Source organism: Erinaceus europaeus, chromosome 15, assembly GCF_950295315.1.
Source record: "Erinaceus europaeus chromosome 15, mEriEur2.1, whole genome shotgun sequence".
NCBI classification, from domain to species: domain Eukaryota; kingdom Metazoa; phylum Chordata; class Mammalia; order Eulipotyphla; family Erinaceidae; genus Erinaceus; species Erinaceus europaeus.
The window spans coordinates 29020930-29045402 of record NC_080176.1 but is presented as its reverse complement, the minus strand read 5'-3'; the positions used below and the strand labels follow the sequence as shown (position 1 = coordinate 29045402).

Here is a 24473-nt window from a genome sequence, read left to right as displayed (position 1 = left end):
CCTGTGAAACGACCACCCTGCAGGTAGGGAGCCAGGGGCTCAAACCGGGATCCTTCTGCTGGTCCTTGCGCTTCCCGCCACCTGCGCTTAACCCCTTGTGCTATCGCACAACTCCCAGGGCCTTACTTTTTAATGATGAACTTGATTTTGGCTTTGTTTCTGAGGATCTTCTCCAGCCGTGGAATGCCGAAAGTGGAGGGCCGTCGGAAGGGCACACCCTCAGGCAGGCCTTCCACATAGAAGTCTTCTGGGAAGGACTCAAAGAGAGCAAATGGCACCTTCACGGCTTGTTTAAGGCCAAGGGCTTCCCCTGTAAGACAGACACACACCCACACACACCTCTTAGGATTCACAGCAGCAGCTCCTAAAATAACACCTTTCAGAAAAATATTTGTGGCATTGTCTGACCATTTATTTAGAGGTATAATTGGTAAACTAAACTTTATTTATTATTGGACAGACAGAAGTTGAACAGGGAGGGGGCGATAGGGAGAGACGGAGAGACACCTACAGCCCAGCTTTACCACTCATAAAGCTTTCCCCCTGCAGGTGGGGACATGGGGCTTAAACCTTGGTCCTTGCACACTGTAATGTGTGTGCTTAACCAGGTGTGCCAACGCCTGGCCCTATAAACTAAACTTTCAAGGTGTTTGGGCAGTGGCACTACTGACTGAGTGCACACGTGACCGTGCAAAAGGACCTGGGTTCAAACCCTATCTGCAACAGGGGAACTTCATGAGCAGTGGGTGAAGCAAGTCTGTATCTCTCCCTCCCCATCTCTTCCCCCCCGTTTCTCTCTGTCTCTAATAAATAAATAATATACATACAAGATTATTAAACATCAGCTGTTGTAGTTATTATTGTTGTTGTTATTGATGTCCTCGTTGTTAGGAGAGAGAAAAGGAGAGAGGAGGGGAAGACAGAGGGGGGAGAGAAAGATAGACACCTGTAGACCTGCTTCACCACCTGTGAAGCGACTCCCCTGCAGGTGGGGAGCCAGGGGCTCGAACCGGGATCCTTACGCCAGTCCTTGTGCTTTGTGCCATCTGTACTTAACCCACTGCGCTATCGCCTGACTCCCAAACATCAGCTTTTTAAAACTACATTTCAATTACACCGTGTTGGTACGATCATAATTTGAGATGAATCCACTTTGATTTCAGAACGAGAAATGATGAGGCTCAAGCCTGTGAAGTCCACAGCCCCGAACAGTTTCGGGTTTAAGTGCTGAGCCCCAGAAGCTCCCTTCCTGGACTATGGAAACACCCCGCCGCCACCAGAAATTTCAGTGGGGAGGCTTCTTACCGCATTTTTCATTGAAGAGATTCTCCACTTTCTGTTTGAGGTCTGTGATTTTGGCATTCCAGGCCTCTGGGGGGGGGGGGAAGGGAGACCAAGACAGTCACTGGCCACGGCCAAACCCCCCAGCTGCTCCCCATTTTGCGATAGGCTGTGTAGCTGTAGCTTTAAGAGTGTGAAGTTACAAGAACACACATTGTTATCAGTCCTTGTGGGACCTCAACTACACCAGTTAGTTGTTTTACTAGGTAAGGAATGCGCTGGCTTCAAACAGATAACATCGCTCAAGTCACCAGAAAAACAAAAGGAAACTAAAAAAGAAAAACAAAACAATACCTCTCTCCCAAGTCACCACAGTATCCTCTGACCCTCGGCAAGACTTGAGTATCTAGAACCTCTACCCTGCCCCGAGTCCTATGAAGCGGGGGGCTACACTGTCCTCACGTGACTGAGGACACAGACTAAGCAGCTGTCCAGTATCCTGGGATGAGGACGCAAGGGGGCCCACTCTCACTCTAGTAGTTTGGTTCAAGAATCTGTGCCGTTAGTTAAATAACAGACACTGACTTTTATTTATCTCCTTTGGTTGTCCTTGTAGTTATTATTATTATTGTTACTGATGTAAGCTGTTGGATAAGACAGAGAAATGGAAAGAGGAGGGGAAGACAGAGAGGGGGAGAGAAAGACAGACACCTGCAGACCTGCTTCACCACCTGTGAAGCGAATCCCCTGCAGGTAGGGAGCTGGGGGCTCAAACTGGGATCCTTATGCTGGTCCTTGTGCTTTGTGCCACGTGCACGTAACCCGCTGTGCTACCACCCAACTCCTCGGACACTGACTTTTACACACACACACACACACACACACACACACACACACACACACACAACCACACACCCCTAGCACGCTGAATAATTCCTTCTACTTAAATGAAGAGACCAAAAAATTAAAACCCACACTTACCAAAGGAAAACTCCCTCCCTCTGGGTTTGAAGGGGACATTAGAGCCATTGGTCTGGGTGGGAGTCCGCACGGCTGAGGTCTGAGGGTTGTTGTTAGGGCCTAAGGGAGAAGAGAAGAGGCAGCACAATCCACCCACACAGCGCGGCGGCCTGAGGATGTCCGCAAGAGGGCTCTTCAAGGGTGTGAGTGGGAGAACGAGCCTCCAAAGCAAACAAGCACTCCATTTACCTGTCTGTTACTTTTGCAAACTCTGACCACCAACACGACTCCAGGTGCATGGGTCCCACTCTAAAGCTTCCTGCAGAAACCCTCGAGTGGGTGGCACAGTTGACAGGGCTTTGGACTCAAAGATGTGGGGTGCCCTGTTCAATTCTTGCCATCGCCTGGGCCAGAGTGATGCTCTTGTTATCTCTCATTAGTGAATAATTTTTTTTTAAAGTAATTAAAAATTCTCTGTAGCTATTGCTGACATAGTCTTCATGGGATTCTTAGTATAAAGTATTATTATTATTTTGCCTCCAGGGTTATTGCTGGGGCTCGGTTGCCTGCACTACAAATCCACTGCTCCTGGCCATCTTTTTTTTTTTTTTCTCTCGTCATCGTTGTTGGATAGGACAGAGAGAAATTGAGAAAAGAGGGGAAGACTGAGGGGGGAGAGAAAGAGAGACACCTGCAGACCTGCTTCACAGCTCCCCTCCCTACAAGTGGGGAGCCAAGGGCTCGAACCAGGATCCTCGTGCTTTGTCCTTAACCCAGTGCACCATGGCCCAGCCCCCCTTACTATAAAGTTTTAAATGTTGCTACATCACCAGATGCTTAAACACCGAGTTTATTTTAGTCAGAAGTCAATGATTTCAAATCTCTTCAGGTTTCATGGAGAAGAGCCAATGTTCCAAGGACACACAGTAGAGCCCTCGATTTCCCAGCCTACAGAAGAGACTGGAAAATCCGCAGGCTCCCAATCTCCTTCCTCTGCTGCTTAATTTATTACTGGACAGAGCCAGAGGAATGGGGGAAGAGAACAGACAGAGAGAGACCTGCAGCCCTGCTTTACCCCTCGTGAAGCTTTTTCCTTGTAGGTGTAGGTGGGGACCAGGGGCTTGAACCCGGGTCCTCACACACTGTAATGTATGTGCTTAACCGGACGCACCACTGCCTTACCCCCTGTACAGCTTTCACAGGACTTTGTAACAGGAGCAGTTTCTCCAGCAGCCATGCAGGCTAGTCATGGCCCCACATACGCTCGGTGTGTCGCGTCATTTCGTTTCTGTGGTCATGTGCCCTGGAGCTCTGTGAAAGCAGCCAGCTAAGGGGCCTGGCAGTGGCGTACCTGGTTAAGCACACAAGGATCCAAGTTCAAGCCCTGACTCCCTACCTACGGGGGAGGGGGGGTCGCTTCACAGACGATGAAGCAGGTCTGCAGGTGTCTATCTTTCTCTCTCCCACTGTCTTCTCCTCCTCTCTCCATTTCTCTCTGTCCCATCTAATAAAATGGGGGGGGGGGGGAGGCTACTAGGAGCGGTGGATTTGTAGTGCAGGCACCAAGCCCCCAGCTATAAACCTGGAGGCAAAACAAAAAACGGAACCCGGCTAGGGGATCATGTGACTGACGGCCTATCACACAGCTAGTAAGTTATAGTGGAGACACCACACTGCAGAGCCGTGTGTGTGTGTGTGTGTGTGTGTGTGTGTGTACACACACACACGTGCTGGGGATTCCTCACCTTCCACGGTGACCTCAATCTCAGGCACCTTTGAGTTGTTCCCAGGGCTACGCGGTCTCTTGGGGGACTGCAAAGCTGTCGGGAGAAACAGTCATGTCAGGATGGCACAAGGGGGGGGGGGGGGGACCTGGCAGGACACACAGAAATGGACACTTTGTAAAAAGTCCAGACAATTTGTAAAAGGCCAGACAGTTTGGCTCTTTCTGAAGAAACCTGAAAAATTAAGACTGGCAGGGCAACCTTCTACCCGAGTCTCAACAGAGCTGTGGAAACATGAAAGGGGGAGGGTTGAGGGCATGCAATCTCCCACGAAATATTTAAAACAAAAAATAGGTGGTCCAGGGGGGTGGCACAGTGGACAAAACTTTGGACTCTCAAGCATGAGACCCGAGTTCAATCCTCAGCACCAGAGTGATGTCTGTTCTATGTCAAATAAATTTAAAAAAGGAAAGAAGATGAAGCTAGCCATTAGATAAATTAATTGATAATAAATAATATACTAGATTAATAATATATAACAAATAAAATTAATTAAGATCTTAAAATGAAGCCAGTCATTAAGTAATTGATAATAATACAGTGATAATATATAATAAGTAAATTAGTTAAAATCTTTAGCAGAATGGAAGATGAAGTCAGTCATTAAATAAAAAAAAACACAGAACAATGATACTAATTAATCAAAGACACAAACTAAAAGCCTCACAAAGCTGCTGGCCAGTGACAGTGATTCTGGCTGAGTGAGGCTGACAGAGACAGACAGAAGCAAGGTCAGGAGCACAGGTAACCTCTTACCTTTCGTGTTTACTTTGCTGGCCATCCCCGGCGGCAGGTAGGACACCACTAGTTCAGGTCTGAAGGCGGTGTGAGAGTGGTTACTGAGCAGGACCTGCACCCATGGGCCACCCAGCTCTACTGTCCCCCAAGCGCACTTTCCCTCCCCAACAACCTGCTGGGTGCTCTTTCAAGAGTCACTCCCTCGGTTTGGTTTCTCTACTGAGATTTGGCAGAGCCACCAAAGAGCTCCATCACTGACTTTTGGCTGCTTACAAGCTTAACCAGGAAGGTAAGAACTAATTCCAAAATGCATTCAAAATCGACATTTACATCTCTGATACATGTAGGAAGTCTGGGGGTTAAGGACAGGCTGAAGCCTTGTGGGTGCCTTGGATTTTGCACAGTTAAGAATTCCCTCCCGGGGGTCGGGCGGTGGCGCAGTGGGTTATGCGCATGTGGCGCAAAGCGCAGGGACCAGCGTAAGGATCCCGGTTCGAGCCCCTGGCTCCCCACCTGCAGGGGAGTCGCTTCACAGGTGAGGCAGGTCTGCAGGTGTCTATCTTTCTCTCCCCTTCTCTGTCTTCCCCTCCTCTCTCCATTTCTCTCTGTCCTATCCAACAATGAATTGCGTCAACAAGGGCAATAATAATAACCACAACGAATCTACAAGGGCAACAAAAGGGGGGGAAAATGGCCTCCAGGAGCGGTGGATTCATGGTGCAGGCACCGAGCCCAGCAATAACCCTGGAGGAGGGAAAAAAGAAAAATTCCCTCCCGTGACTTCAAGGCCAGACATGTAACCATTAGAAAAACAAGTAAATAGAAAAAACCCTTTGGTCTTAATTGCAGAAACAGCTACACTTACATTGTTATTACTATTATTATTGGATAGATTCAGAGAGAAGAGGGGTGGGAGAGATAGAGAGGGAGAAAGACAGAGACACCTGCAGACCTGCTTCACCACTCTTCAAGGTTTTCCCCAATAGATGAGGACCAGGAATTTGAACCTGGGTCCTTGAGGACTGTATACTATGTGCACTTGATTAGGTGTACCACCACATGTCCCCATCCCCACCCCCACCAACTTACTTTTTAACAACAAACTTGATCTTATTACTCCCACGAACAATCCTTTCCAGGCGCGGAATTCCAAACCAGGTCGGGCTGCGGAAGGGGATTCCTTCCGGCAAGCCTTCCACATAGAGGAACTCGGGGTTTGACTCAAACACAGGGTACGGCACCTTCACTGCCTCGGTCAACCCCAGAGCCTGAGCTGAAAGGGGAAGAGGACATGATTTGTAGAGGGGAGGACAGGACATAAGCTGATTCTGTCAGCATCCTCAAATGTGGTCCAGGCAAGAATTCCCGACAATTGAGCAATTTCCACTGAATCCTGGAAGCATTTTGGTTAAATTTTGGGTGAAAACCCAAGAGCAGCCCAGCATACCCCCCCAAAAAAATACTATGCAAGAGGGACATGTCAGCACTTCATGTCAAAGAGATAAGTTAATGTCATCACTCAAAATTATCTCATTATTGGGGCCAGGCATTACAGTGCACAAGGAAGGACCCAGGTTCAAGCCCCTAGTTCCCACCAGCAGGGAAGAAGCTTCATGAGTGGTGAAGCAGGGCTGCAGGTATCTCTCTGTGTCTCTCCCTGTCTCCCCCACCCCTCTCAATTTCTGTCTCTATTAATAATAAATAAAAACATTTTTTAAAACTTTATTCCCTTTTGTTGCCCTTGTGTTTATCGTCATTGTTATTGTTATTATTGTTGTTGTAGTTGTTGGATAGGACAGAGAGAAATGGAGAGAGGAGGGGAAGACAGAGACGGGGAGAGAAAGAGAGACACCTGCAGACCTGCTTCACCACCTGTGAAGCAACTCCACTGCAGGTGGGGAGCGGGGGCTTGAACCTGGATCCTTACGCCGGTCCTTGTGCTTTGCTCCACCTGGGCTTAACCCACTGCACCACCACCCAGCTCCCAAATAAAAACATTTTAAAAAATCATCTCATCAGACTTCTTCCGGAGGCAGAGCTACGAGCAGCAGATCGCTTTCTCTCCTCTCCTCTCCTCTCCTCTCCTCTCCTCTCCTCTCCTCTCCTCTCCTCTCCTCTCCTCTCCTCTCCTCTCCTCTCCTCTCCTCTCCTCTCCTCTCTTCTCCTCTCCTCTCCTCTCCCGGATCAACTAGGAATACCAAAGGAGACCACCAGGACCGAAACAAGACAAGACTAGAATGACCACAGCAACCCAGTAAATCACCCGTGAGTACAAACACGCATGGCTGGTGACACAGAGAAGAGAGGGGCCTAAGGAGAGATTAAGTGGCTGCTAACAGTTCAACAGTTTACCAGTGGAGACACCACCTCCAGTCTGCTCCACCAACAAGGGGACAGCTGAAGGGAGGAAAGGACTCCCCAGAGACTCACCAAGTGCAACTCTGAGTCTCCATTGCTACTACCCTCAGAATCTGGAGCAGCAACAGGGAGGGACACCAGGGGACAGAGATCTAACGGGGAAACTCAGGAGAAGATCTATTCCTCGGTGGCATAGCTGAGGGGCTGTGAAAGTCTCTTTGCATAACCACTGGATTATCTCTGCCACACCCTGCTTTATCTCTTGGTCAGGAGTCAGTGATGAAGCTAAGAAGCCTATTGATAGTTTAAAAGCCCTCAGGCTCACATAGCCTACAGGGAAGAAAAAAAAAAGAGGCTTTTACACCACTGAGCTCCAACTCAGGGATTGAAAAAACTGTTAACTTCCACCACGGTAAAACCTTTAATTAAATTACTTAGACACAAGTCAATCCAGGCAATAGTGATCAATAATTTCAAAAGTACTGATAAAGGGAACTCATAACATAATATATAAAATAGTTAAAACAACAAGAAAAAATATTGGAGACTCGAACCAGGACAAGAGTCCAGCTAACAGTCCTCCAGAGGGTGAAGCACAAAACAACGAGTTCAACATCCAAACATTAGCTAAGGAAATAATAACAGGAGTGAGTAAAGAATTTGAAAAAATTGTAATCAGAAATGTAGGAACAACAAATGAGAATATGGAAGAAAATTCTAATTATCTCATGGTTATTAGAGAGCTGAAAGCTGAAATCGCTGAGCTAAGAAGGCAACTAGCTGAACAAGCTAAAACAGTATCAGAGCAGGGCAACAAAATAGATGAACTCCAGAAAGCAGTAGAGGGCAGAGAGAATAGAATCTATGAAGCTGAAGACAGAATTAGCAAGACTGAGGATGAATTAGAGACAACTAAAAAAGAAGTAAGAGATCTCAAAAAGAGATTAAGAGATGCTGAAAACAACAACAGAGTCCTATGGGATGACTTCAAAAGAAACAATATACGCATTATTGGTTTACCAGAGGAAGAAAGAGAAGGGGAGGAAGAAAGCATTCTCCAGGCCATAATAGCTGAAAATTTCTCTAGTCCAGACAACACCAAAGACATAAAGATTCAAGAAGCCCAGAGGGTCCCAAATAGAATTAACCCAGACCTAAAGACACCAAGACATGTCATACTTAGATTGGAAAGGAATAAGGATAAAGAAAGGATCCTCAAGGCTGCAAGAGAAAAACAAAGAGTCACCTACAAAGGAAAACCCATAAGATTAGCAGCAGACTTCTCCATACAAACACTACAGGCCAGAAGAGAATGGCAAGATATCTATCGAGTGCTCAATGAGAAAGGCTTTCAGCCAAGAATACTATATCCTGCTAGATTGTCATTCAGACTAGATGGAAGCATCAAAACCTTCTCAGACAAGCAACAGTTGAAGGAAGCAACCATCACCAAGCCTGCCCTGAAAGAAGTTCTGAAAGGTCTCCTATAAACAACCAGACCACCACAAATAGGACATATATCAAAACACTCTAAAACTCTACAAGAATGGCGTTAAAATATCTTCAATCTGGGAGTCGGGCGGTGGCGCAGTGGGTTAAGCGCAAGTGGTGCAAAGCGCAGGGACCGGCGTAAGGATCCCCACCTGCAGGGGAGTCGCTTCACGGGTGGTGAAGCAGGTCTGCAGGTGTCTATCTTTCTCTCCCCCTCTCTCTGTCTTCCGCTCCTCTCTCCATTTCTCTCTGTCCTATCCAACAACAAAGCAACATCAACAATGGTAAAAAAATAACCGCAACGAGGCTGCAACAACTAGGGCAACAAAAAGGGGGAAAAAAGGCCTCCAGGAGCGGTGGATTCATGGTGCAGGCACCGAGCCCAGCAATAACCCTGGAGGAAAAAAAAAAAATATATATATATATCTTCAATCTTTGATATCAGTAAATGTCAATGGCCTGAATTCACCTACTAAAAGACACAGAATAGGAAGATGGATCAGAAAACACAACCCAACAATATGTTGTCTACAGGAAACTCACCTAACTCAACAAGACAAACACAGACTTAAAGTGAAAGGATGAAAAACTATCATACAAGCCAATGGCCCACAAAAAAGGGCAGGAACAGCTATTCTCATATCTGACATGATAGACTTTAAAATAGATAAGATTAAAAAAGATAGGAATGGACACTACTTAATGCTCAGAGGATCAGTCAATCAAGAGGACTTAACAATTATTAATATCTATGCACCCAATGAGAAGCCATCTAAATACATCAAACTTCTACTGAAAGAGCTACAGCAATATATTAACAGTAACACAATCATAGTAGGGGACTTCAACACCCCACTATCTCAACTTGACAGATCATCCAGGAAGAAAATCAGTAAAGACATAAGGGAGCTAAATGAAGAGATAGATAAACTAGAACTATTGGACATTTTCAGTCATTCATCCCAAGAAACTGGAATACACATTTTACTCAAATCCACATGGATCATTCTCAAGGATAGACCATATGTTATAGGCCACAAAGACAGCATCAGCCAATTCAAGAGCACTGAAATCATCCCAAGCATCTTCTCAGACCACAGTGGAATTAAACTAACACTTAACAATCAACAAAAGATTAGTAACAGTGCCAAAATGTGGAAGCTCAACAGTACACTTCTTAACAACTTCTGGGTCAAAGAGGAAATCAAGGAAGAAATCAAAATGTTTCAAGAGTTCAATGAAAATGAAGACACAAGCTATCAAAATATTTGAGACACAGCTAAAGCAGTCCTAAGAGGGAAGTTCATAGCTATACAAGCACACATTAGGAAACAAGAAAAGGCACAAATAAACAGCCTGACTGCACATCTTAAAGACCTAGAAGAAGAACAACAAAGGAATCCTAAAGCAACCAGAAGGACAGAAATCACTAAAGTTAGGGCAGAAATAAATAACACTGAGAATAGGAAAACCATACAAAAGATCAATGAAAGTAAATGTTGGTTCTTCGAAAGAGTAAACAAAAACAAACAAACAAAAAAGAGTAAACAAACCTTTAGCCAGACTCACAAAACAAAAAAGGGAGAAGACCCAAATAAATCGGATAGTAAATGAAAGAGGAGATATCACAACAGACACTGCAGAAATTCAACATATCATGCGAGCCTTCTATGAACAACTTTATGCCACCAAGCTAGAGAACCTGGAAGAAATGAATGATTTCCTAGATACCTACCAACTTCCAAAACTAAGTAAAGAGGAAGTGGATAACATGAACAGGCCCATCACAGCTAATGAAATTGAAACAGTTATCAAAAATCTTCCCAAAAATAAAAGTCCTGGACCAGACGGTTTTACAAATGAATTCTACAAAACCTTCAAAGAAGAACTCATACCTCTACTTTTAAAAGTCTTCCAGAAGATTGAAGACACTGGAATACTCCCTGCCAGCTTCTATGAAGCCAACATCACCCTGATACCAAAAGCAGACAGGGACACAACCAAAAAAGAAAACTACAGACCAATATCTCTGATGAACAAAGATGCAAAAATATTGAACAAAATTCTAGCCAATCGGATACAGCAGTATAGCAAAAAGATTGTCCATCATGACCAAGTGTTTATCCCAGGCATGCAAGGTTGGTTTAATATACGTAAATCAATCAATGTGATCCACCACATCAACAAAAGCAAGACCAAAAACCACATGGTCATATCAATAGATGCAGAGAAAGCCTTTGACAAAATACAACATCCCTTTATGATCAAAACACTAAAAAAATGGGAATAGATGGAAAATTCCTGAAGATAGTGGAGTCTATATATAGCAAACCTACAGCCAACATCATACTCAATGGTGAAAAACTGGAAGCATTTCCCCTCAGATCAGGTACTAGACAGGGCTGCCCACTATCACCATTACTATTCAACATAGTGTTGGAAGTTCTTGCCATAGCAATCAGGCAGGAGCAAGGAATTAAAGGCATACAGACTGGAAGAGAAGAAGTCAAACTCTCCCTATTTGCAGATGACATGATAGTATACATGGAAAAACCTAAGGAATCCAGCAAGAAGCTTTTGGAAATCATCAGGCAATACAGTAAGGTGTCAGGCTACAAAATTAACATTCAAAAGTCAGTGGCATTCCTCTATGCAAACACTAAGTTAGAAGAAATTGAAATCCAGAAATCAGTTCCTTTTACTATAGCAACAAAAACAATAAAATATCTAGGAGTAAACCTAACCAAAGAAGTGAAAGACTTGTATACTGAAAATTATGAGTCACTACTCAAAGAAATTGAAAAAGACACAAAGAAGTGGAAAGATATTCCATGTTCATGGGTTGGAAGAATTAACATCATCAAAATGAATATATTACCCAGAGCCATCTACAAATTTAATGCTATCCCCATATCAAGATCCCAAGCACATTTTTTAGGAGAATAGAAAAAATGTTACAAATGTTTATCTGGAACCAGAAAAGACCTAGAATTGCCAAAACAATCTTGAGAAAAAAGAACAGAACCGGAGGCATCACACTCCCAGATCTCAAACTGTATTATAGGGCCATTGTCATCAAAACTGCTTGGTACTGGAACACGAACAGACACACTGACCAGTGGAATAGAATTGAGAGCCCAGAAATGAGGCCCCACACCTATGGACATCTAATCTTTGACAAAGGGGCCCAGACTATTACATGGGGAAAGCAGAGTCTCTTCAACAAATGGTGTTGTAAACAATGGGTTGAAACATGCAGAAGAATGAAACTGAATCACTGTATTTCACCAAATACAAAAGTAAATTCCAAGTGGATCAAGGACTTGGATGTTAGACCAGAAACTATCAGATACTTAGAGGAAAATATTGGCAGAACTTTTTTCCGCTTAAATTTTAAAGACATTTTCAATGAAACGAATCCAATTACAAGGAAGACTAAGGCAAGTATAAACCTATGGGACTACATCAAATTAAAAAGCTTCTTCACAGCAAAAGAAACCACTACCCAAACCAAGAGACCCCTCACAGAATGGGGGAAGATCTTTACATGCCATACATCAGATAAGAGTTTAATAACCAACATATATAAAGAGCTTGCCAGACTCAATAACAAGACAACAAATAACCCCATCCAAAAATGGGGGGAGGACTTGGACAGAATATTCACCACAGAAGAGATCCAAAAGGCAGAGAAACACATGAAAAAATGCTCCAAGTCTCTGATTGTCAGAGAAATGCAAATCAAGACAACAGTGAGATATCACTTCACTCCTGTGAGAATGTCATACATCAGAAAAGGTAACAGCAGCAAATGCTGGAGAGGGTGTGGGGTCAAAGGAACCCTCCTGCACTGCTGGTGGGAATGTCAAGTGGTCCAAGCTCTGTGGAGAACAGTCTGGAGAACTCTCAGAAGGCTAGAAATGGACCTACCCTATGACCCTGCAATTCCCCTCCTGGGGATATATCCTAAGGAACCCAACACATCCATCCAAAAAGATCTGTGTACACATATGTTCTTGGCAGCACAATTTGTAATAGCCAAAACCTGGAAGTAACCCAGGTGTCCAACAACAGAGGAGTGGCTGAGCAAGTTGTGGTATATATACACAATGGAATACTACTCAGCTGTAAAAAATGGTGACTTCACCGTTTTCAACCGATCCTGGATGAACCTTGAAAAAATCATGTTGAGTGAAATAAGTCAGAAACAGAAGGATGAATATGGGATGATCTCACTCTCAGGCCGAAGTTAAAAACAAGATTAGAAAAGAAAACACAAGTCGAACCTGAAATGGAATTGGAGTATTACAACAAAATAAAAGACTCTGGGGTGGGTGGGTGGGGAGAATACAGGTCCATGAAAGATGATGAATGACGTAGTGGGGGTTGTATTGTTAAATGGGAATCTGGGGAATGTTATGCATGTACAAACTATTGTATTTACTGTTGAATGTAAAGCATTAATTCCCCAATAAAGAAATAAAAAAAATCATCTCATTATTTCTGTGTCGATAACAAATGAATGATGGCCACGCCACACTGAAAAGGCACCCAACCAACCTCTGTGTTCTCATCAATACAGGTTTCACTGGCTGTTTCAATGAGCAGAACTGAAGTTACATCAAAAAGGGTCTTTTTGGTTTTTGTTGCCTCCAGAGTTATCACTGGGGCACGGTGCCTGCACTACAGTTTCACTGCTCCTGGAGGCTATTTTTCCCATTTTGTTGCCCTTGTTGTTATTGTTGTTGTCATTGTCAGTGCTACTGTTCTTGGACAGGACAGAGAGAAATGAAGAGAGGAGGGGAAGACAGAGAGGGAGAGAAAAGACAGACACCTGCAGACCTGCTTCACCGCTTGTGAAGTGATGTCCCCCTCCCCGCAGGTGGGCAGCTGGGGCTCGAACTGGGATACTTGTGCCTGTCCTTACATTTGGCACCAGATGCGCTTAGCCTGCTGTGCTACCGCCCAGCCCCCTAAAGGGAGAAGTTTTAGGATTCCTGATCTAGGAGACAAATGTCAGTGGAAAGGCCTCGGGAATTCTACTCTCACTCCCCTCCTCTTCTTTCCTCCCCTCTTTTCTTTCCTTCCTTCCTTCCTCCCCCATGACAGATATACCCAACCAACTCAAACACGTGAGCACAATCGCCTGAGAATCCTTCAAGAAGACAGTACTCTGGGAAACTGTTATCAACAAATCTGTTGACACAATCAATGAGACTTACTTGCCATGTGGCTTTGCTCAGATCTAAAGCGACAGACACTTGTGAGACTCCTTCCCACACTCCCTCTTACACTCCCACGTCCGACTCAAGAGGACATGGAATCAGAGAAACAGAGCCACATGCTGCCTTCCGAGTCCTGGACTCAGGGCCAGAGACGAGTTGAAAGCGTTTCTGGCACTTTCCTGCTTCAAGTCCCATTTATAACCAGGAGGCGGAGCCAACTGAGTCCACTTACCAAATTTCAAATTAAAAATCTCTTCCACTTGTTTCCGGAGCTTAGTGATCCTGACATTCCAATCTTCTTTGACTAGAAAGGAATAAAACAGCAGATCAGCAGCGACCCTCAGGGGAGCTGAGGCAAATCACTCCAGGTGTTCTTCAGTGTGGAACTCCCTTTCATTAAAGGAGAGTGAAGATGGCTTTGCTTTTCACCTGAGATATACTCAATCCAGGGGCACCTTTAATTCCATTTTGTTTTCTTAAGAAGAAAAATGCTGGCTCTTAAGAGCAAAATGACAAGAATGATCCTGCAATTAGTATCAGAAGAACCAAAGGGAGCAAGCTAGCAAGAGGTCCCACTGTGAACATTGTTGACACTGTGGGTGGGGGCCCCTCCTAAGGGGAGACTCATGGCGCCCGACTGGGGCTGCAGGGCCAGTGTGGACGCCGCCAGGCTGTCTACTGACTCAACCGCAATCACGGGAAATCTACAACTTGAACTGGCCCAGCAAAAGACAAAAACAGACTTGACGGGCAGACTGAGTAATGGTTTGTAGAAATGAAAAATGATCGCCTTTAATCCCCACTCCCATCTGATGAATGCCTGGTGATTTTAAAAAATTTAAAAGAAGGCCTTTAAACAATCTATGTTGGGGGGGGGAGTTCCTCACATATCAACACTGATTCCAAGCTGAAACACATTTGGCTATAAGAATATCTGAGAGGCTCTGGGGGCTTGCTGTTCATATTATTGAGATACAGGGCCGGGGTCCCCCAGCAGACTGCCAGGGGACACAGGGACACATCCTGGAGTGCCTGCCACACAGAGCACCCACAAAAGACTGGGGGGGGCAATAAAAGTAAGATGAATTCTGTCAATTAAAAATGTTTAAAGTCTGGGAGTCGGGCAGTAGTGCAGTGGGTTAAGCACACGTGGCACAAAGCATAAGAATGAGCATAAGGATCCCGGTTCGAGTTCCCAGGTCCCCACCAGCACGGGAGTCACTTCACAAGCAGTGAAGCAGGTATGCAGGTGTCTATCTTTCTCTCCCCGTCTTCCCCTCCTCTCTCCATTTCTCTCTGTCCTATCCAACAATGACGACATCTGTAACAACAACAATAATAACTACAATAATAAAACAAGGGCAGCAAAAGGGGATAAATATTTTTAAAAAATATTTAAAGCCTATAACCACTGACCTCAGAGGCTTCTGCTCTGATCCACCAGGATGAGAGCCTGTGTGGGTCCACTATTCCTGGTGCCCCCACCCCCGGCCCCCACCCGACTTATTTCCAGAAAGAGAGAGATAGGGAGAGAGGAGAGACACCACAGCCCTGCTCCACTCTTCTGTGCATGGCACTCCTGTGTGGTACCAGGGCTGGAACGAGGGTCCTCACAAGCAAGACGTGTGCTCTACCTCAAGGGCCAGTTCTTGGGCCCTGGCTTCAGCTTTGAAAAGAACTCAGGTCCATCTTACCTGGTGTGTTGGTTCGTGGCTGAGTGACTTCAGTAGTAGTGTGGGTCAGAAGCTCAGGTCTGTGAAGAGACGGCAGCTATTAGTAACAGCTTTTAAGGGACACACACACCCCGAATTATTTCCTCAGTGGTTCATTCCACCTCCATTTGCACTAGGAAAGATCACGTTGATGGCTCTAGATAACACTGAAAACAACAATGTCCCAGATTTGAGGCATATCTGTCCTTTTTTTTTTTTAATTTTTTAAAATATTTAATTTATTTATTCCCTTTTGTTGCCCTTGTTGTTTTATTGTTGTAGTTATTATTGTTGTTGTTGTTGGATAGGACAGAGAGAAATGGAGAGAGGAGGGGAAGACAGAGAGGAGGAGAGAAAGATAGACACCTGCAGACCTGCTTCACCGCCTGTGAAGCGACTCCCCTGCAGGTGGGGAGCCGGGGTTCGAACCAGGATCCTTATGCCGGTCCTTGTGCTTTGCACCATGTGCGCTCAATCCGCTGCGCTACCGCCCGGCTCCCCTTATCTGTCCTTGAGGACCTTTCTTTCTCCTCCTTTCCTTCCTTCCTTCCGCCTCCAAGGTTACTGCTGGGACTCGGTCCTGCACCATGAATCCATTGCCCCTGGTGGCCCTTTTTTCTACTTTTATTGTTGCTATAGTTGAACAGGACAGAAATTGAAAGGGGGAGAGTAGACGGGGGGTGAGGAGGTGGGGAAGACACCTGCAGACCAGCTTCACCACTTGTAAAACAACCTCTAAGCTGGTGGAGCCTGCGGCTCAAACCAGAATCCATGCACTTCGAACTATATCCGCTTAACTGATGTGCTACTGCCCAGCCCCCAGAAACATATTATTATTATTTTAAAAATATTTATTTATTCTCTTTTGTTTTCCTTGTTTTATTATCGTAGTTATTGTTGTTGTTATTGATGTCGTCGTTGTTGGGACAGGACAGAGAGAAATGGAGAGAGGAGGGGAAGACAGAGAGGGGGAGAGATAAGACACCTGCAGACCTGCTTCACCGCTTGTGAAGCGACTCCCCTGCAGGTGGGGATCCAGGGGCTCGAACCGGGATCCTTACTCAGGTCCTCATGCTTTGTGCCACCTGCACTTAACCCGCTGCACTACTGCCCGACCCCTGAAACATTATTTTTTTAAGATTTATTTATTTACTTATTCATAAAGAAGACAGGAGGGGAGAGATAGAAAAACAAACAAAAAAAAAACACCAGACATCACTCTGGTACATGTGCTGCTAGGGATTAAACTGAGTACCTCACACTTGAGAATTTAGTACTTTCTCCACTGCACCACCTCCCAGACCACCTCAAGGACATTTTAAATTCCAGCACAACATGGTCACCTCTTCACCAACCAGCTCCTGTTTCGAAGCCCATCAGAACAGTTGCCACCACACAGCTACGAGCCCGTCACCGGGCTTCCCTCTCCCCGACAGTCAGCCCTAGCAGACGCCTGCTCTTGCCTCTTGAATGATGGGGGGTGGGGGTAGAGGGAGGTTTTGGCAGATCAGAGCCCAAGCCAGGCTCAACAAGTCCTGCAGTCTCAACAAGACCTTCCTTCTCAGAGACAAGTCTGGTCTGGGATGGGTGGGTGGAGGACGCTTTCCCGCCCTGCAGGTGGGAACCAGGGTATGAACCTGGATCCTTACGCACTATCATGTGTGCACTCAACCAGATGTGCCACTGTCTGGCCCCCAGGAACCCCCCTTTTCTCTATATACAACAAAGCAAATGCCATGGCATTTCTCCCTCAAAGTCCTTGCTAACGCTTCACTTCCCTCTGTTATCAGTCCCCAGAGGCTAGGCCGCCGCTGGACTAGATTTCACAAAGACTAAAGGACCGAGGTATGCTCTTAGTGTCTAATGCAGAGAGGGGGTCTGTCAGAACATGTTCAACCCGTTTCTGGGAGCAGGCCAGCCAGCAAAAACCCTACCTTTTGATAACGAACTTAATCCGATTGCCCACTTGGATGATCTTCTCCAGCCGAGGGATTCCGTACCATGAGGGGCTGCGGAAAGGAATGTTCTCGGGAAGCCCTTCCACGTACAGGTCGCTCGGGTGCGCCTCAAACTTCTGGTAAGGCACAGCCTTGGCTTCTGCACTGCCCAAGGCTTCAGCTATGAAACACAAAAACAGGGTGGAGAGGGGGGTTTAGACAGCATACTGGTTCTGCAAAGAGACTCTCAGGCCTGAGGCTCCAAAGCCGTAAGTTCAATCCCAGGCACCACCGTCAGCCAGAGCTGATAAGAAAGGAAAAAAGGAAGGAATGAAGGAAGGAAAAACACAAAAACAGGCTGGAGGTTCAAGCCCCTGGCTCCCCACCTGCAGGGGAGTCACTTCACAGGTGGTGAAGCAGGTCTGCAGGTGTCTATCTTTCTCTTCCCGTCTTCCCCTCCTCTCTTCGTTTTTCTCTGTCCCATCAAACAACGACGATATCAATAACAACAATAACTACAACAACAATTAAAAAACAAAGGCAACAAAAGGAAAAATAAATAAATACAAAAAAAAATTCCTGAAGCTAAACTTCTATTCAAATCACACATTGCATGTTAATTTTTAAAAGTGCAAGTTATATCTGGAAATACATATACTAACCACTAAAATACTCAGGATACCACAGCAAGCATGAGTGACCCAAGAGGGGCTGGGTGGGGGCACAGCTGGTTGAGTGCACATTATAATGCGCATGGACCCAGGTTCGAGCCCCTGGTCCCTACCTTCAGGGGGAGGCTTTGTGAGTGCTACAGGTGTCTTTCTCCCTCTCTTTCTTTTAAAGGCTTTTAAAAAATTTTTATTACCTTTATTTATTTGTTGGATAGAGACAGCCATAAATTGAGAGGGAAAGGGGAAATAGTGAGGAAACAGAGAGAGACAGAGAGACAACTGCAGCCCTGCTTCATCACTTGCAAAGCTTTCCCCTGCAGGTGGGGACTGGGGGCTGGAACCTGGGTCCTTGTGCACTGGAGCATGTGCATTCAACCAGGTGCACCACCGCCCAGGCCCCTCTGTCTCTCTCCCTATCACCCCCTTCTCTCTCAATTTCCGGCTGTCTCTATGTAATAAATAAAGATAATAAAAAATGAATAAATAATCCGAGAATGTGTCATTTCATCAGTACTTGGTGACGTTAGGATAAAAATGCATATGAAAGAATGTAGCCGTTTTCTTTCAGATATTTGGAGGCAACATCTGGATACAAAATATTTTTCAAAATTTTTGTTTATTATTGGACAGAGGCAGAGAGAAACTGAGAAGGGGGGGAGAAATAGGAAAAGAGACAGAGAGGCAACTGCATCCCTGCTTCAGTACTCATGAAGCTTTCCCCCTGCAGGTGAGGAACAGGGGCTTGAACCTGGGTCCCTGTGCACTGTAATGTGTGTGTTCAACCAGGTGCACCACCAATCAGCTCCACAAAACATTTGGTGTATGAAGACCCCCCAAACTTTGTGTCCTCTGTATTTTAACCAGGAGACTGAGGCTCTTCAGTCCTTAAACCTCACGAGGGTCTCACATTAGTATTTTTTTTCATATTTATTTATTCCCTTTTGTTGCCCTTGTTATTTTATTGTTGTAGTTATTCTTGTTGTCGTCGTTGTTGGATAGGGCAGAGAGAAATGGAGAGAGGGGGGGAAGACAGAGAGGGGGAGAGAAAGGTAGACACCTGCAGACCTGCTTCACCGCCTGTGAAGGGACTCCCCTGCAGGTGGGATCCTTACACCGGCCCTTGTACTTTGCACCACATGCGCTTAATCCGCTGCGATACCGCCCAACTCCCATTGAATATTTTTTCATTAAAAAAAATTTTTTTTAATATTTATTTTCTCTTTTGTTGCCCTTGTTGTTTTATTGTTGTTGTTATTGATGTCATTGTAGTTGGACAGGACAGAGAGAAATGGAGAGAAGAGGGGAAGACTGGGAGGGGTTGGGGAGGGGAGAAAGGTAGACCTGCTTCACTGCTTGTGAAAAGACTCCCCTGCAGGTGGGGAGCCAGGGGCTCGAACCGGGACCCTTACACCCGGCCCTTGTGCTTTGCGTCACATGTGCACTTAATCCTCTGTGCTACCACCCGTCTCCCAGTGGGTATTTTTAAATGTCTGAGTGTGAGCATCACCACTTTGTGGCCTACGTTGGCTTTTGTTTTTCAAATAAGAAAGGCAAGTGTGTTGAATTCTATACCTGAGGGGAAACACAAAGCTAGAGAGACTCTGGTAACAACCAATGCTGCAGTGGAGAACCATAAGCAAGTGTTTTCAGATGCATAGCAGCAGAGTAAGGCCAGCACACAGACAGTACTGTCATCTAGTGGGGTGGCCTGGTGACAGCTGCCGAACCAAGCCCGTGACAGAAGCCACAGACCAAGCGTCCCTGACATGCTGATGTCCCGGGCTTCACAGTTCACATTGCATTACAGAAACAACTTGCAGCCCACAGAGGTCTGGAACTCTCCTCTTTTTCTTTCTGGAAAAGGACTCAGGGGTGTTTGCATTTGAAGAAGCAGAAGGAAAATGGAGGAGAATGATTTATCAGATTTCCTTTCTAAAAGAAAATCCTATTCTAATTTATGTTACTGACATATTCACCGACCCAGACTGACTTTTCAGAGAGGGAGAAAGAGGGAGGGAGGTGGAGATAAGGGAAGAGAGGGACGGAAGTACAGTTGTGGGGAGGGCCAGGCTAGAATCCAGGTCCCACGCATGGCAAAGCAGAGCCCCACCCAGGTGAGCTATCTTGCTGCTCTGGTAATATGACTTGAAAAGGCATGGTGGGGGGGGGGGGGGTAAGACTTACCAAATTTTTTGCAGAAAAGCTGGTCGACCATCTTTCTTAATTTAGTGATTCTGGCATACCACTCTTCCTTTACTAGATGAAGAACAACACAAAATAAAACAAAGAAACAAAAACAGATTTAATTAGGATCTTAGATGTCCTAGAGCATTATTTTTCTCTGTTCCCTGATGCAAACTATTTCTACAACTTCCAAAAAAAAAAAAAAAAAAAGAGGTACTCATGCCTGAGGCTCCATAGTTCCAGGTTAAATCCCCTGCACCACTTTAAGCCAGAGCCAAGCAGTGCTCTGGTTAAAAAAAAAAAAAAAAAAAGAATAAAAAAGAAAGAAAGAAAATAAGAAATGTTTATTAAAACAGCACTGACACAAGGGCAGAGATTGATGGCAAAATGTTTATACAAAGAGACTCTCATGCTTGAGGCTCCGAAGACCCAGGTTCAATCCCCTGCACCACCATAAACCACCAGAGCTGAGCAGTACTCTGGTTAAAAGAAAGAAAGAAAGAAAGAAAGAAAGAAAGAAAGAAAGAAAGAAAGAAAGAAAGAAAGATAGATAGATAGATATCTTTAAAATAGCACTAACATGAAATAAAAAGATTAAGGACACAAGACTGGAGGTGGAGAATGGTCATTTGACATGGGTACTGTGCCCATGGACAGGGAATAGCAACTCTCCCATCACACCCTCTCTGTGAGGTTCCCAATTTGGGTCCTCAGGCCACTCCCCTTAGAGACAAAACGAGAAAGCAAATGCTAGGGGGCAGGCGGTGGTGCACCTGGTTCAACGTGCACATTACAGAATGCAAGGACCCAGGTTCAAGCCCCTGGTCCCCACCTGCAGGGGAGACAGCTTCACAAATGGTGAACCAGGGCTGCAGGTGTCTCTCTCTCTTTCTCCCCTCTCAATTTCTCTGTCTCTATCCAATCATGAATAAACAACTAAACAAATGTGAATAGGTTTCTTCCTTCAGAGCACATCCAACAAACCAGTAGCGACAAAGATGATGACATTCTCTAAGCGGTCTCGTTCCCATCCTGTTCTGTGTGTTGAGGAATCCAATCCCCCTAGACAGACTATGGTAATAACCTAGACTCCATTTAGTCTACCCCCAAAGGCAATGGCTGCACTTGTATAGAACGAATGACTAAATGAAAATGAGATTGTTCCTAGATGGATGGTGTGCCGGAAGACAACGTGTATTTCCAACAGTTCCTGTCCTGACATGACACAAGGCTGGAGACTCACCTCCTGAAGCTGGTTTATCCAGCTGCAGATCCTCACGGGTTGAATTCAGAAGCTCGTGTCTGGAAGGTTAGGAAAAGTATAAAGCGATTACAAGGCAACAGTACACAAAAGTGACCACATCTATGAGAAACTCTTATAGCTCAACAAAAAGAAAAAGAACAGCCCATGAGAAAGTAGGCAGAAGATATGAATAGACAGTTCTCTAAAGAAGAGATGCACAAGGCCCATAGAGACATGGAAATGCTCCAATTCACTCATCACCAGAGTATGACAGATGACTGGGTAAGAAAGGTATGGGACCTATACTCAACAGAATATTATGTACATCAGAAGGGGAATAATATAGTCTTCTTTGGGATAAAGTGGATGGAACTGGAGAAGATGATGCTCAGTGAAGCAAGTAAGGAGGTAAAGGACAACTACAGAGTGGTTTCAGTCCTATGTGGAATAGAGACCATTGACTATACAAACATGAAAACAAAATGTCGACCTATATCCAAGACTGTGGGAGAACTACAGTGGTTATCTATGGGGGTGGAGATGGGGACAGACCTTTGGTCCTGGTTGTGAAGAAGAAGGAAAAAAAAAAAAAAACAGTAACCACTGCTGGTTCTGATCTAAAATCCAGTCAGCAAGGGCCATTTTTTTTTTTTAAATCTTTATTTATTTATTGGATAGAGGCAGCCAGAACGAGAGGGGAGGGGCTGATAGAGACAGAGAGAGATGGAGAGAGACCTGCAGCCCTGCTTCGCCACTCGTAAAACTTTCCCCTTGCAGGTGGGGGAACCCAGGGCTTGAACCTAGGACCCTGCAAATTGTAACATGTGCGCTCAACAAGATGCACCACTATCTGGCCTCAGCAAGGCTGGTTTTAAAGATTGGGCACAATTAAACAGAAGAAGAGGAAGAAGAAGAAGAAGCAGCAGACACACAATACCTCAGACGTAAGTAAATGAAGCACTAGTTAAGTCTGTTTTTTTGCAGAGAAATAAAAAGGCATTCTGACAAAGAAAGGTCTTACTTCTTAATCACAAAGCGAATACGTTCCTTCGCAAGCAATATCCTCTCAAGCCGAGGGATTCCATACGTGGACGGCCTCCTGAAAGGGATTCCTTCTGGAAGCCCTTCAACGTAAAGGTCTTCCACATGCGACTGGAAGAGAGGATATGGGATGGTCACAGGGCCTTTGGCTTTTATTGCTTGAGCTTGAAGGGTAAAAGAAAAAGAGAGGGGGGGAAGTTATTCAACAACAAAGCACTGAAGCAGAAGTTTGCAGAAGACAAGTCACAGTCGAATATGCAGTATTGCTCTGACTTTGACAAGTGTTCGTGGGTTATCTTTACACTTGTTTATTATGACTGAGGCAAAAAAAAAAAAAAAAAAAAGGCCAAAAAGAACTAATGACAAAATTGGCTGCATTCCAATGAACCAATGAAGTGATTCTGAATCACGTAAACACATTTCCAGTTGGATTTGGGCCTGTATGAGGAAACACATAAAATCCTACAGTTCTCCAGTGAGTTATGTTTACAATGCCAAAGCACTGCTCAGCTCTGCTTTTTTGCTGAAGTTAGGAATTGAACCTGGGAGTCTTGGGCACCAAAGTCATTTGCACAATCATTATGCTATTAAGTTGTCACCCCACCTCTCACTCACCAAGGAGAGAGAAAAAAAAAACCACAAGATTTCAAAGTGACTTGCTATTTTTAGGGCAGTATTAATGGTAGACGTCATGTGATGATGGATTACTTATTGCTTTGAAAGCAAGGACAGTAAAAGAAGAGAAACTTAGAATGCAAAAAGTTTATCGAGACTGAATAAAGCCAGTTAAGTGCAGCAGATCAAAAAATATTATCACTTAAAAAATTTGGGACAGCAAGACAGCTCTCTTGGATAGTGTGTCTCCTTGTTCATGGGCATGACCCAGGTTCAAACACAGTTCCCACCACACTGACGGAAGCTATAATGTCTTTCTGTCTCTCGAGAATGGGCAGCCTGTAGAGTGTACCCCAGTGACAGTGATTAATTAATTAATTAGTTTTTAAAAGAGAATGACATCTTTAACTGAGTCAACCCAAGATTCAACACTTTACAACACAGAAGTAAATATTTCAAAAATGGACACTGGAAGTTCACACAGAGCAGCATAGCAGATATAGCACTGCATTTTCAAGTAGAAGGCCCCGTGTTCAATCTCCAGCATTGCATGTGACACAGTCACGCTCTGGTCCTCTCTCTCTCTCCTTTCTTTTCTTTTCTCTCTTTTTTTTATTATCTTTATGTATTAGAGATAGCCAGAAATTGAGAGGAGGTTGGAGATAGAGAGGGAGAGAAGTAGAGAGACAACTGCAGCACTGCTTCACCACTTGTGAAGCTTTCCTCTTGCAGGTGGGGATTAGGGGCTTGAACCCGGGTCTTTGAATACTGCAACATGTGCACTCAACCAGGTGTGCCACTATTCAGTCCTGAGTTGAAACATTTCTAACCACCCAATACTTGATTTGAAAGGGATCAAGTCAGAGCTGAGGGGATAGTAGAGTGGTTCTTTAGAAAAAAAAAAAAATCTTTATACCTGAGACTCTGAGTCCCCAGCAACCACCATTAGCCAGAGCTGAGCAGAGCTCTGGTGTCTGTTTCTCTTTCTCTCAATCTCTCTCTCTTCTCCTTCTTTCTCTTTCTCATTGAGAAGTGAAAAAATAAAGTGTCCCTCCCACACTAAGTTTATATGGAATGCTAGGTGGCAAAAAAAATAATTAAATACAAAATTTCTGTGGTCCAGGAGGTAGCGCAGTGGATAAGTCATTGACCTCTCAAGCATGAGGTCCTGAGTTCAGTCCCTGGCAGCACATGTGCTAGAGTCCTGTCTGGTTCTTTCTACCCCCCTATATT

General features: G+C 44.9%; 1 protein-coding gene across 14 annotated transcripts in view; it reads right to left on the bottom strand.

Annotated features, from left to right (window-relative positions):
* The window catches only part of GTF2I (general transcription factor IIi), a 104368-nt gene that overhangs the window by 9229 nt on the left and 70666 nt on the right, over positions 1-24473 (bottom strand). For 13 of the 14 annotated variants that reach the window (XM_060173509.1, XM_060173508.1, XM_060173510.1 and 10 more), the window contains 12 exons: positions 22606-22789; positions 21585-21643; positions 20342-20413; positions 17484-17667; positions 15532-15590; positions 14070-14141; positions 5853-6036; positions 4782-4840; positions 3987-4061; positions 2263-2361; positions 1306-1371; positions 127-310 (listed from right to left, as the gene is read on the bottom strand). In XM_060173509.1, coding sequence (XP_060029492.1) covers positions 127-310; positions 1306-1371; positions 2263-2361; positions 3987-4061; positions 4782-4840; positions 5853-6036; positions 14070-14141; positions 15532-15590; positions 17484-17667; positions 20342-20413; positions 21585-21643; positions 22606-22789 — 1297 coding nt within the window. Of the gene's footprint in view, positions 1-126; positions 311-1305; positions 1372-2262; positions 2362-2396; positions 2646-3986; positions 4062-4781; positions 4841-5852; positions 6037-14069; positions 14142-15531; positions 15591-17483; positions 17668-20341; positions 20414-21584; positions 21644-22605; positions 22790-24473 lie in introns of those variants that run through there. The other variant, XM_060173521.1, reaches the window with a different exon arrangement.